Source organism: Amphibalanus amphitrite, unplaced genomic scaffold (assembly GCF_019059575.1).
Source record: "Amphibalanus amphitrite isolate SeventyFive unplaced genomic scaffold, NRLGWU_Aamphi_draft 000165F_arrow, whole genome shotgun sequence".
NCBI classification, from domain to species: domain Eukaryota; kingdom Metazoa; phylum Arthropoda; class Thecostraca; order Balanomorpha; family Balanidae; genus Amphibalanus; species Amphibalanus amphitrite.
Window position 1 is genome coordinate 905,314 of NW_024881660.1, and position 14,121 is coordinate 919,434.

The 14,121-nt window shown below is 50.1% G+C and overlaps 2 protein-coding genes across 2 annotated transcripts; both read left to right on the forward strand.

Moving 5' to 3' along the window:
* Positions 1 to 4,758: 4,758 nt before the first annotated feature.
* On the forward strand, positions 4,759 to 8,280 carry LOC122383495 (neuroblast differentiation-associated protein AHNAK-like). Its single transcript, XM_043369998.1, has one exon. The coding sequence runs from the start codon at positions 4,759 to 4,761 to the stop codon at positions 8,278 to 8,280; it is 3,522 nt and encodes a 1,173-aa protein (XP_043225933.1).
* A 158-nt stretch (positions 8,281 to 8,438) lies between these two features.
* Positions 8,439 to 8,924, forward strand: LOC122383496 (periaxin-like; the record flags this gene model as incomplete). The annotated part of the gene is made up of 1 exon (XM_043369999.1): positions 8,439 to 8,924. A coding segment is annotated over exon 1 (486 nt), but the record flags the coding sequence as incomplete, so codon positions are not given.
* Positions 8,925 to 14,121: the final 5,197 nt, after the last annotated feature.

Consider the following 14,121-nt stretch of genomic DNA (forward strand, 5'->3'; position numbering starts at 1 on the left):
CCGAAACTTCCTGGGGACCTGAAGTGTGATGTGGTTACCCTTCCAGATGGTGGAGTAAAACACGTACTAAACCAGCGGTTTGATGGCAATTTCGAACTTCCCTTACCAAGGATGTCGGGTGCTGAGGTGGACGAAGTCAAGCAGCCGGATGGGTCTCGAAAGACGACGTACAAGCCCAAGACAGGTTTCAAGTGGCCCAAGATCAAGCTACCTACCCTGGAACTACCTGACTGGGAGTTCGGCTCAACCCACGATTCGCCTATTATTCAAAGGAAAGACAAGGACGATCATGAGTTCCATGTCGGTCTCAAGATGCCATCGTTTGGAATGAAAAAGGGAGTTAAGACGCCAAAGTTCGAAAGCATTGACGGCCTGCTAGGCTATCTGCTTCCCGCAGCTGATATTCCCAAAGTGAAATTAAGAAACAACAGTGAAGTTGACGTTGTTGACGCGCCGGAGATGAAAGAAAGACAAGTTGTCGTGCGAACTGAAATCCCCGAGGTGGACCTTCCAAAGCTACCGACGGACCTAAAAGTGGAAAAAATGACCCTTCCTGATGGCACTGTTCGAAACGAGTTGACACAAAAATTTACTGGGAACTTCGAACTTCATCTTCCCAAAGTCTCTGGTGCTGACGTCAGTGACATCCAGCTGCCTGATGGTTCTGTGCGAACGACATTCCGTCCAAAATCCGGGCTCAAATGGCCTCAGTTCACACTCCCGTCGCTGGACCTGCCTGATTGGGATTTCAAGTCCTCCGACAAAGCAAAATCTACTTCGCTTGAGAGGTCTGAGAGCAAGGGAGATCGAGACCTAAACATCGGTCTGAAGATGCCTTCGTTTGGGTTCAAGAAGGGTGCAAAGATCCCCAAGTTCGACGGCATCGATGGCTTACTCGGCTATCTTCTTCCTGAGACCGATCTTCCTTCGCTTCGCATTCGAGATAACAGCGAAGTTGACGTAGTTGACCTACCAGACATGAAGGGACGTCAGGTCATCGTCAACACTGAGATTCCTGACGTGGACCTGCCGAAGCTATCTGGTGACCAAACGGTAGACAAGCTGACTATGCCTGATGGAAGTATCAAAAACGTTCTGAGCCAAAGGTTCACGGGAAATGCTGAGCTTCCTCTGCCTAAGCTACAGGGAGCAGATACAGGTGAAATCAAACTACCTGATGGCTCCATCAAAACGTCATACAAGCCCAAGGCTGGATTCAAGTGGCCAAAAATTTCTTTGCCAACACTTCAGATGCCTGACTGGGAGTTCGATTCGGGCGACAAAAGCAAAAGAACCAGCCTAGAGCGAGGAATGAAACTTCCGTCGTTTGGATTCAAGAAAGGTGTGAAGACACCAAAGTTTGATGGCCTGGATGGCATGCTGGGCTATTTGCTACCTGAATGCGAACATCCAAAGCTGCGAATTCGTGACGATTCCGAAGTTGACGTCATCGACCTCTCCAACGGAAAGCGCTCAATTCTCGTAAGGACCACTATTCCCGATGCAGATCTTCCTAAACTTTCGGAAGAATATGCGATCGAAAAGATTACTCTTCCCGATGGAAGCGTGAAGAATATTCTCAACCAAACATTCCAGGGCAACGGCGAGCTACCATTACCAAAGCTTCACGGGGCTGATGTCGATGAAGTTAAGCTTCCTGATGGAAGTCTTAAGACAACGTTCAAGCCCAAACCGGGGTTCAAGTGGCCCAAATTCAGTCTTCCTGGTCTCGGGTTACCTGACTGGGAGCTCAGCTCGGGCAAAAAATCTGCCAGCCTGGAGAGAAAGGAACCCAAAGGTGAGCATGACTTTCACATGGGTCTGAAAATGCCATCATTTGGGCTCAAGAAAGGAGTGAAAACACCGAAGTTTGATGGTATTGACGGTCTGTTGGGTTATCTACTACCAGAATCTGATTTGCCAACATTGAGGATTCGGGACAGCACCGAGGTTGACATCGTCGACATACCATCCGAAAAGGAGCGCAGTGTTGTGGTTCGTACTGAGATCCCCGACGCTGATCTCCCCAAACTGGCTTGTGACCTGAAGGTCGAGAAAATACCATTACCTGATGGTGGCGTCAGAAACGAACTGACTCAGAAATATAAGGGAAACTTTGACCTCGCCCTTCCAAAGGTCACAGGAGCAGACATCAAAGAGTTCAAACTTCCCGATGGCGGATTGAAAACAACTTTCTTGCCGAAATCTGGTTTCAAGTGGCCAACCATCACCCTTCCATCCCTCCAAATGCCCGACTGGGAGTTCCGGTCCGGTGAAAGCTCGCCCACACGTCAAAGAAAAGAGAAAGATGGGGATGGGGATTTCAGCTTCGGTGTGAAAATGCCTTCCTTCGGGATGAAGAAGAGCCTGAAGGCTCCGAAGTGTGATGGTATTGATGAGCTCCTTGAGTACTTGTTGCCAGAGGGAGATCTCCCGAAACTGAGACTACGAGACAACACAGAGGTTGAAGTTACTGACCTACCAGATGGCATGCAGAGGAGCGTTTTGGTTAAGACAGAAATCCCGGAAGCAGATCTTGGGAAACTTTCATCAGATTTGGAAGTGCAGAAGCTCACTCTTCCAGACGGCCGCGTGAAAAACATTCTTGCACAGACGTTTAGCGGCAATGCCCAGCTGTCCCTTCCGAAGGTGTCAGGTGCCGATATCGAGGATTCCCAGCTGCCTGACGGTGCCACAAAAACTACATTCAAGCCTAAAGCCGGTCTCAGGTGGCCAAAAATCAAGCTGCCAAGCCTGCAGATTCCTGATTGGGAGTTCAGCTCTGGAAAGAGATCACCTAGTCCTGAACGGAAGGCAGATACTGACTTCAATGCTGGTCTCAAGATGCCGTCTTTCGGGTTTGGGAAAGGAATGAAAGTGCCGAAAGTGCGAGGAATTGACGGTCTTTTGACATACGTTTTGCCTGAAACAGAGGTACCAAAGCTTCGAATTCGAGATAACTCAGAGGTTGAAGTTACTGATACTCCACATCACACCATGAGAACGGTTGTCGTCCGAACAGAAATTGCCGAAGCAGACATTCCAAAACTGAGTGGGATGTTTGACATTCAAAAAGAGTCGACACCAGATGGGCAAGTGAAGCATGTTCTCATCCAGAAACTCGTTGGCAAACCAAACATTCCTCTTCCCAAAGTTGGAGGCGCGGAGTGCGATCGAACTACGCTGCCAGATGGAACACTGAAAGTAACGTACAAACCAAAAGCCGGTTTTGTGTGGCCAAAGATCAACCTTCCAACTCTGAGTTTCCCAGATTGGAACTTCAGTTCTGGCACTGAAAAACCGAGAGTGGAGTCAGATGACGAAGATGATTCCTTTGAGATAACCTTACCTTCACTTGGGGTAGGCAAGGACGCGAAGCCTCCAAATCTGCACGGTGTGGACGCTCTTCTGGCATACCTCATTCCTGAGAAAGACATCCCAAGTCTTAGAATACGAGAAGACACGGAGGTCGATGTGATTGATCACGAGGATACCCAAGTTCGAGACGTCTACGTTCGCACTGCTATTCCTGAAATCGACCTACCGAGACTGCCATCAAATCTCAAAGTGGAAAATAACACATTGACGCAGAAGTACAAAGGCAACTTTGATCTTCTTCTTCCGAAACTTGCAGGCGCCGACGTAGAAGACTCCACCCTCCCTAACGGAGCCAGAAAGACAACATTCAAACCAAAGGTTGGCATGAAATGGCCAGAGATCCATCTCCCAACCCTGGAGATGCCTGGCTGGAAGTTCCGGGCAACTGATCGATCACCGAGTCCAGAGCGCAAGGCGGACAAGGAGAGTGAGCATCACTTTGGCATCCGAATGCCATCATTTGGATTCAAAAAGGGAGTCAAAACCCCAAAATTCGATGGCATTGATGGTCTGCTCGGATACCTTCTCCCTGAATCTGACTTGCCGAAGCTGCGCATCAAGGACGACACCGAGGTTGATATCATAGACGACGCTGAGCCAAAGACACGAAGTATCATTGTCCGCACCATCATACCAGAAACTGACCTATCAAGCCTTCCATCCGGCCTTAAAACTAAGAAACTTACTTTCCCTGATGGCAATGCCAAGAACGTACTCGAACAAGCTTTTTCAGGCAATGCTGAGCTTCATTTGCCCAAGGTATCGGGAGCTGATATCAGTGAAACGAAACTACAACCAGGCTCAATCAAAACTACTTACCGCCCCAAGCCTGGCTTCAAGTGGCCGAAGTTTACATTGCCGCAATTTGACATTCCGAACTGGGAGTTCAGCACAGAAGCGAACGTCCCTCAAGCTGGCACTGAGCGCAAGGGTGATCACGAATTCCACCTGGGCATGAAAATGCCATCGTTTGGTTTTAAGAAGACACCCAAGGCGCCCAAATTTGACGGTATTGACGGGCTTCTCGGATACATTTTGCCTCAAGAAGACATTGACACGCTACGCATCCGTGACCTCACTGAGGTTGACGTCATCGATCTTCAGACTGGGAAAGGACGTGAGGTTATTGTTCGCACTCCTCTGTTTGATGCCGACTTGCCGAAGATGTCCGGAGATTTCGAGATCAATCAAATTACGCTTCCGAACAACGAAGTAAAAAATGAACTCATCCAGAAGTACACAGGAAATGCAGGTCTGTCTCTTCCAAAAGTTTCCGGAGCTTCAACAGATGATGTGAAATTACCAGACGGATCTACGAAAACAACATACAAGCCCAAGCCCGGATCCAAGTGGCCGAAAATTTCTCTTCCGGGAATCCAGATGCCGGATTGGGAGTTCCGAACAAATGAGACGGCCAAGGAAGATAGCGAATTCAGCTTTGGAATCAAGATGCCTTCGTTCGGATTCGGCAAAGGTGCCAAGGTTCCCAAGCTGGATGGCGTTGACGGTCTTCTTGGCTACCTTCTTCCCGAGTCTGAGCTGCCAAAGCTTCGTATCCGCGACAACACAGAAGTGAATGTCATTGACTTACCCGATATGAAGGGCAGGGAGGTTGTCGTCAGTACCGAGATCCCTGATGTTGACCTTCCGAAGCTCTCTGCCGATCTGAAGACTGAGAAGATCACCCTGCCTGACGGAAAGATCAAGAATGTGTTGACGCAGAAATTCAAGGGCAACGCCGAGCTACCCCTACCTAAGGTGTCTGGCGCAGACATTGACGACATCAAGCTTCCCGATGGCTCGATAAAAACATCGTACAAGCCCAAGGCTGGCTTCAAGTGGCCCCAAATCTCACTGCCATCTCTACAACTTCCCGACTGGGAGTTTGGTTCTGGTGATAGGTCGCCAAGCCCGGAGAGAAAGGAGAAAGACAAGGAAGATAGCGACTTCAGCTTTGGAATCAACATACCTTCGTTCGGATTCGGCAAAGGTGCCAAGGCTCCCAAGCTGGATGGCGTTGACGGTCTACTTGGCTACCTTCTGCCAGAGTCTGAGCTGCCAAAGCTTCGTATCCGGAACAACACAGAGGTGAATGTCATCGACTTACCCGATATGAAGGGCAGGGAGGTTGTCGTCAGTACCGAGATCCCTGATGTTGACCTTCCGAAGCTGTCTGCCGATCTGAAGACTGAGAAGATCACCCTGCCTGACGGAGAGATCAAGAATATGTTGACGCAGAAATTCAAGGGCAACGCCGAGCTACCCCTACCTAAGGTGTCTGGCGCAGACATTGACGACATCAAGCTTCCCGATGGCTCGATAAAGACATCGTTCAAGCCCAAGGCTGGCTTCAAGTGGCCCAAGATCTCACTGCCATCTCTACAACTTCCCGACTGGGACTTTGGTTCTGGTGATAGGTCGCCAAGCCCGGAGAGAAAGGAGAAAGACAAGGAAGATAGCGACTTCAGCTTTGGGATCAAGATGCCTTCGTTTGGATTCGGCAAAGGTGCCAAGGTCCCCAAGCTGGATGGCGTTGACGGTCTTCTTGGCTACCTTCTGCCAGAGTCTGAGCTGCCAAAGCTTCGTATTCGCGACAACACAGAGGTTGATGTCATTGACTTACCCGATATGAAGGGCAGGGAGGTTGTCGTCAGTACCGAGATCCCTGATGTTGACGTTCCGAAGCTCTCTGCCGATCTGAAGACAGAGAAGGTCATCCAGCCTGACGGAAAGATCAAGAATGTGTTGACGCAGAAATTCAAGGGCAACGCCGAGCTACCCCTACCTAAGGTGTCTGGCGCAGACATTGACGACATCAAGCTTCCCGATGGCTCGATAAAGACATCGTTCAAGCCCAAGGCTGGCTTCAAGTGGCCCAAGATCTCATTGCCATCTCTACAACTTCCTGACTGGGAGTTTGGTTCTGGTGATAGGTCGCCAAGCCCGGAGAGAAAGGAGAAAGACAAGGAAGATGGCGACTTCAGCTTTGGGATCAAGATGCCTTCGTTCGGATTCGGCAAAGGTGCCAAGATTCCCAAGCTGGATGGCGTTGACGGTCTTCTTGGCTACCTTCTTCCCGAGTCTGAGCTGCCAAAGCTTCGTATCCGCGACAACACAGAAGTGAATGTCATTGACTTACCCGATATGAAGGGCAGGGAGGTTGTCGTCAGTACTGAGATCCCTGACGTTGACCTTCCGAAGCTGTCTGCTGATCTGAAGACGGAGAAGATCGCCCTGCCTGACGGAAAGGTCAAGAATGTGTTGACGCAGAAATTCAAGGGCAACGCCGAGCTACCTCTACTTAAGGTGTCTGGCGCAGACATTGACGACATCAAGCTTCCCGATGGCTCGATAAAGACATCATTCAAGCCCAAGGCTGGCTTCAAGTGGCCCCAAATCTCACTGCCATCTCTACAACTTCCCGACTGGGAGTTTGTTTCTGGTGATAGGGCGCCAAGCCCGGAGAGAAAGGAGAAAGACAAGGAAGATAGCGACTTCAGCTTTGGGATCAAGATGCCTTCGTTCGGATTCGGCAAAGGTGCCAAGGTTCCCAAGCTGGATGGCGTTGACGGTCTTCTTGGCTACCTTCTGCCAGAGTCTGAGCTGCCAAAGCTTCGTATCCGCGACAACACAGAGGTGAATGTCATCGACTTACCCGATATGAAGGGCAGGGGGGTTGTCGTCAGTACCGAGATCCCTGATGTTGACCTTCCGAAGCTCTCTGCCGATCTGAAGACTGAGAAGATCACCCTGCCTGACGGAAAGATCAAGAATGTGTTGACGCAGAAATTCAAGGGCAACGCCGAGCTACCCCTACCTAAGGTGTCGGGCGCAGACATTGACGACATCAAGCTTCCCGATGGCTCGATAAAGACATCGTTCAAGCCCAAGGCTGGCTTCAAGTGGCCCAAGATCTCACTGCCATCTCTACAACTTCCAGACTGGGACTTTGGTTCTGGTGATAGGTCGCCAAGCCCGGAGAGAAAGGAGAAAGACAAGGAAGATAGCGACTTCAGCTTTGGAATCAAGATGCCTTCGTTCGGATTCGGCAAAGGTGCCAAGGTTCCCAAGTTGGATGGCGTTGACGGTCTTCTTGGCTACCTTCTGCCAGAATCTGAGCTGCCCAAGCTTCGTATCCGCGACAACACAGAGGTTGATGTCATTGACTTACCCGATATGAAGGGCAGGGAGGTTGTCGTCAGTACCGAGATCCCTGATGTTGACCTTCCGAAGCTGTCTGCCGATCTGAAGACTGAGAAGATCACCCTGCCTGACGGAGAGATCAAGAATGTGTTGACGCAGAAATTCAAGGGCAACGCCGAGCTACCCCTACCTAAGGTGTCTGGCGCAGACATTGACGACCTCAAGCTTCCCGATGGCTCGATAAAGACATCGTTCAAGCCCAAGGTTGGCTTCAAGTGGCCCAAGATCTCACTGCCATCTCTACAACTTCCAGACTGGGACTTTGGTTCTGGTGATAGGTCGCCAAGCCCGGAGAGAAAGGAGAAAGACAAGGAAGATAGCGACTTCAGCTTTGGAATCAAGATGCCTTCGTTCGGATTCGGCAAAGGTGCCAAGGTTCCCAAGCTGGATGGCGTTGACGGTCTTCTTGGCTACCTTCTGCCAGAATCTGAGCTGCCCAAGCTTCGTATCCGCGACAACACAGAGGTTGATGTCATTGACTTACCCGATATGAAGGGCAGGGAGGTTGTCGTCAGTACCGAGATCCCTGATGTTGACCTTCCGAAGCTGTCTGCCGATCTGAAGACTGAGAAGATCACCCTGCCTGACGGAGAGATCAAGAATGTGTTGACGCAGAAATTCAAGGGCAACGCCGAGCTACCCCTACCTAAGGTGTCTGGCGCAGACATTGACGACCTCAAGCTTCCGATGGCTCGATAAAGACATCGTTCAAGCCCAAGGCTGGCTTCAAGTGGCCCAAGATCTCACTGCCATCTCTACAACTTCCTGACTGGGACTTTGGTTCTGGTGATAGGTCGCCAAGCCCGGAGAGAAAGGAGAAAGACAAGGAAGATAGCGACTTCAGTTTTGGAATCAAGATGCCTTCCTTCGGATTCGGCAAAGGTGCCAAGGTTCCCAAGCTGGATGGCGTTGACGGTCTTCTTGCCTACCTTCTGCCAGAATCTGAGCTGCCCAAGCTTCGTATCCGCGACAACACAGAGGTTGATGTCATTGACTTACCCGATATGAAGGGCAGGGAGGTTGTCGTCAGTACCGATATCCCTGACGTGGACCTTCCGAAGCTGTCTGCCGATCTGAAGACTGAGAAGATCACACTGCCTGACGGAAAGATCAAGAATGTGTTAACGCAGAAGCTCAAGGGCAACGCCGAACTACCCCTACCTAAGGTGTCTGGCGCAGACATTGACGACATCAAGCTTCCCGATGGCTCGATAAAGACATCGTTCAAGCCCAAGGCTGGGTTCAAGTGGCCGAAAATCTCGCTGCCATCTCTCCAACTCCCGGACTGGGACTTTGGTTCCGGTGATACGTCAGCAGTTGTAGAAAGGAAGGAGAAGAGTGACGTCAGTGCTGGAATAAAATTGCCATCACTTGGTTTCGAAAAGAGAACCGAAATCCCAGAGCTGAAAGGAATTGATGCTCTTCTAGCCTACTTCATACAAGAGTCAGATATCTCAAAGCTGCGGCTCCGAGATAATACCGAAGTCGATGTCCTTGACGAGATGAATACGAAGAGCAGAAAAGTTGTTGTTAGAACGGAAATCCAGGAAGTTGATCTTCCAAAGGTACCAACTGGTGCAAAGGTAGACAAAGTGACTCATCATGGAGGTCTTGCCGCTATTATGGTTCAGGAATTCAAAGGAGATGCATCACTGCCACTGCCAAAGGTTTCTGGAGCTGAAGTACACTCAAAGAATCTTTCCGACGGAACGGTTAAAACCACATTCAACCGAAGCCTGGCTTTAAGTGGCCAACTGTCACACTCCCCATGCTTGAAATGCCTGAGTGGGAGTTTAGTTCAAAAAGCCGTTCCCCAAGCCCTGAAAGGAAGAAAAGCGACAGTGATTTCCACTTCGGTGTAAAGATGCCTTCATTTGGTTTTGGGAAAGGAGTGAAAACGCCAAAGGTCGACGGTTTGGACCATCTTCTGGGATATCTTCTTCCCGAGAGCGACCTTTCGAAACTACGAATTCGTGATACATCCGAAGTGGACGTTGTTGATCTCCCAGGTACGATGGGCAGAGAGGTGATTGTTATGACGGACATTCCTGACGCGAATCTTCCAAAACTTTCGACGGATCTGAAAACTGAGAAAATCAAGTTACCTGACGGCAAAACCAAAAATTTGTTGACCCAGAAGTTCAAAGCCAATGCTGAACTGCCGCTTCCTAAGGTTTCCGGTGCGGATATCAGTGAAATCAGCTTCCTGACGGCTCAATCAAAACATCTTTCAAGCCAAAGGCTGGGTTCAAGTGGCCTAAGATCACCCTTCCGTCCCTTCACTTGCCTGACTGGCACTTCGGAGGAAGCAGTGGCTCGTACAGTCCACCGTCTGTGAGAAAGGAAGAAAGTACAGATGCATCATCAGTGCGCTCCAGCAGACCAAGTGATACCGGTATTGATGGCATCGGGGACCTAGTGATGCAGTTGATTCCTCCTAACGAGCTCCCATCATTGGTGTTCACGGAAACATCGGAAGTTCGTGTGGAGGTCACTGGTCCAAAGAAAAGTGAACTTTTCATCGTTACGAATGTGACAGACGTTACTGTTCCGGAGCTAACACCCAACGCTAAAATAGACACAGTGAACGTCCCAGGTGGTGAAGAGCAGATCCTCACCCAGAAATTCAAAATTGATCCAAGAAAAGAGATTCCGGATGTCTTTGGGGCGAGTGTTGTAGAAACAAAGCTTCCTGATGGTACTGTTCGCTTCACCTACAAGCCTTGTCGTGGTCTGAAGTGGCCTGAAATTCACATGCCGTTAACAAGCATACCAGAGAGGGAAGTTCGTTCTGTCAGGGAACGTTCACTTTCGCCTGTGCGGGACGAGAAAGACTCGGCGTTCAGCTTCAAGCTGCCGTCGTTCAGTTTCAAGAAAGGAGTGAAACCGCCAAAAGTGTCTGGTGTAGACGGGCTTCTTGAGTATCTGTTGCCCAAAGATGACCTTCCCAAACTGCGCATCAGGGACAATACGGAAGTTGATGTTATCGACATTCCTGGAGGGGACGCTCGCGATGTCGAGGTACGGACTGAAATTTCCGAAGCAGATATTCAGCTGCTGCCGCCTGATAGCGACATTATCAAGATCAGTCAGCCCAATGGTGCACTAAAGCATACACTCTGCCAAAACTTCCGCAGCAGTCCGGACCTTCCGCTGCCAAGGGTGAGCGGAGCTGACATTTCCGAAGTCACTCTGCCGAATGGAAACGTCAAGGCTACTTATAAGCCAAAGCCGGGCTTCAAATGGCCAAAGTTATCTATGCCCAGCCTTCAGATGCCAGATTGGGAATTCCGTTCAAGTGATCGCTCTCCCAGTCCAGAGCGCAAAGTGTCAAAGTCGGTAAAGAAGCCGAGGTTTGACGGAATTTCTGAGCTTCTAGCGAGCTTCATTCCAAAGGCCAAACTTCCGTCCATCGAGTTCAGAGACAATTCCACAATCGATGTGGAGGATCTTCCATCTGGAAAACGTCACCTTGTCATCACTACCGAAGTAACCGAGCCTGAACTGTCAAAACTACCAAAGGATGCCAAGATTGAAGTCGAGTCTCTTCCATCTGGTAAGACTCGCAAAGTCTGGCGTCAATACTTTGACGTCGATCCGGAATTCCAACTACCGGAGATAGAAGGGGCTGAGGTCGAGGAGGTTACGATGCCGGATGGCAGGATAAAAACGTCTTACAAGCCTAAAGGCGGCTTCAAATGGCCAGAGCTTGATATGCCGAAATTCCATATTCCCGGTTGGGAATTCAAAAAGAAGGCTCCAGAATTCACAGAGGCTCCGGACAAGAAGAAGTCAAAACCTCAACCGGCACCACCAAAGAAAGCGATGAAACGACCACCAAACTTCCTCGGAATCGATGGAGTCCTCGAATATTTGATTCCAGAAGACAAATTAGGAAAGCTTCGCATACGGGACACCACAGAGGTTGACGTCGTGGATCTTCCACGAATGAAGGTTCGTGATGTCATCGTGAGGACAGAAATCCAAAAGTCTGACGTGCCTAAGCTACCAGCGGGTCTCACGCCAACTGAAGTCACCCGTCCATCGGGCCGTGTGGCGCAGACCATCGAGCAGCATTTCAAGGCTGATTCAGACCTGGCTCTACCAACCTGTTCAAGCGCCGACGTTGCTGAGGCTGACGAGGCCGATGGGTCACACAAGACCACTTACCGTCCACGGAAAGGAACCAAATGGCCGAAGATAAAACTTCCTATGTTACAGGTGCCCGACTGGGAATTCCGATCGTCCAAGGTGCCCTCACGATCGCCTAGTCCAGCCAGTGATGATGAGGCACGCTTTTCATTTTCTGGGCTGTTTTCTCGCTTCTTACCATCATTCAGCAAGGAGAAGGCAGAAATAGAAGTAGAGGAGCACCCAGTTCATGGGCATCAGTTTGTCGTAAAGACTGAGGTGCCTGATGAGGAGTTGAAAAACATTCCAGTGGACGCGCAGATCGAAGTTGAGTCTTTACCTGATGGTCGTCAACGTCGTGTTTGGCGTCAGCCAGTGAACACAGAGATAAGTCTGGATTCCCCAGAAATCGAACTGAAAGAAGAGGTACTTCCTGACGGTCGTGTGCGCAAAACTGTGAAACCAAAAGCTGGTTTCGAATGGCCATCGTTTTCGTTTGGGTTCAGTAGCAAGAAACAAGAGGAGCCTGAGGCACCGGGCAGGCTCCTTGCTGAGATGATCCCCGAGGACCAACTCCCTAAAGTAAAGTTCCTAGACACCTCTGAGATCGAGATCCTCGAAATGCCTAGCGGCCAGCGACAAGCTGTCATCACAACTGAGGTAACTGACTCGAACCTTGGAGAGCTGCCAGCTGGCGCGAAAATTGAGGATGACACCACACCCGACGGTCGCAAAAGAAAGGTCTGGATTCAATACTTTGATGTCGAAGAAACCTATGTCATCCCTCGATTCGAAACAATAGAGATTACGGAAATCGTCTTGCATGATGGCAGAAAGAAGAAAGTACTGAAGCCGAAACCAGGCGTAAAATGGTCTGGAATTCCAAAATTGATCAAACGCAAATCTAGTGAGCGGAAGGTCTCAGTAGAAAAGGTTCCAAAGATATCCAAGATCCCTGTACGAGAAGGAAAATCACCCAAGCCGGAATCGACCAAGCGAAAATCAAGCAAGTCAAAGGACGACGAGCCGACTGCAAAGCCCGGCGCTGCTATGACCAGCTTCATGTTGTCTATGGTCCATCCTGATGGATTGGAAATGGTTCGTGATTCCATGGTTAGCACAGAAAAGCCAGACGTGTCTCTAGAGATTCACGCTGGTAGCATCCGGCAGCCGATCGTGGTCCGGATTCGCCATCAAAGAAACCACGGCCGGACTTCCCGGCTGAAATGACGTCCGCGCCAGCTGACAGAAAAACTCGCGAGAAAGAATCGCCTAGCAAGATTCCGAAGAAGTTCCAGGCGCGCCCTCTGCGGAACCGCCCATCAAGGTCCGACCAGGCTTACCAAGAAGGGTTCTCCTCCTCCCGATCCGGATGTAGATCTTTCGAAGGTAATATCTGACTCACAAATCGAGAAAATGCTGGCTCCGCTTGACGATGTCCCAGAATCAGTCACACCAACTGAAGCGGAGAAGGAGTCTTCGAAGAAGTCCAAGATTCCTAAAAAGATGCCATCGGTTCCAGCTCGAGGTGCAGCGAAAACTGACCCTCGTACCCCACCTTCAACACCAAGGAGGAGTGTGACATTCCTCTAGCTGGTGACATTCACCTCCACCAGGTTGTTGAACGAACTGTCTGCGAATCAGATGACGAGCTTGATGCCCCTGATCCGGATTCGGTGCCGTTGGGTGCTGATGTTGAAATCCAAGAACAGCCGGATGGCAGCATTCTGCGCATCTACAAACGCACTATTGTTTCTTCAGCCGCAGACATGCCTTCTATGCATCTGCGTTTCCCCGATTATACCGTGTATGAAGAAACCCTTCCGGACGGTTCCGTACAACGCACCATTAGAAGATTATCACCACCGAAGATTGGGGCTTCCTGCCTGAAGGGGACAGGTCGAGGAGGAAAGGCAGCCTGACGGGACTCTCCAAAGGTGTGGAAACAAGTTTTGAAGCCTGGTGATCCTGATTTTGACATCCCGGAGGATGCTGGCACAGAAATCCAAGAGCAGACCCTTCCAGATGGAAGCCTGGTTCGCAGAGTGAGCCGAAGGAGAATTGTTCGGCCCGCACAAAGTGCTGCAGTCCCAGCACCAGACGAAGTTAGCGAGGAGACATTGCCAGATGGATCAGTCATTCGAAGAACAATTCGCCGAACGTTCATGACTTCTGAAGAGCCAGATTTTGAAGTTCCAGAGGAGCTGAAGTGTCAGAGGAAGTGCAGCCAGATGGTTCAATAGTTCGCCGCATCATACGGAGACGAGTAGTTACGACCGAGGAACCAGAATTTGAGGTGCCGGAAGGGGCTGAGGTTTCCGAGGAAGTTCAGCCGGACGGTTCAATTATTCGTCACATTATCAGGAGACGGGTAGTGACTACAACTGCTGAAGAGCCCGGTTTTTGAAG

What these genes read in the sequence shown, in the direction of transcription:
- LOC122383495 (XM_043369998.1), top strand. Translation starts at nt 4,759, where the DNA reads ATGCCGGATTGGGAGTTCCGAACAAATGAGACGGCCAAGGAAGATAGC.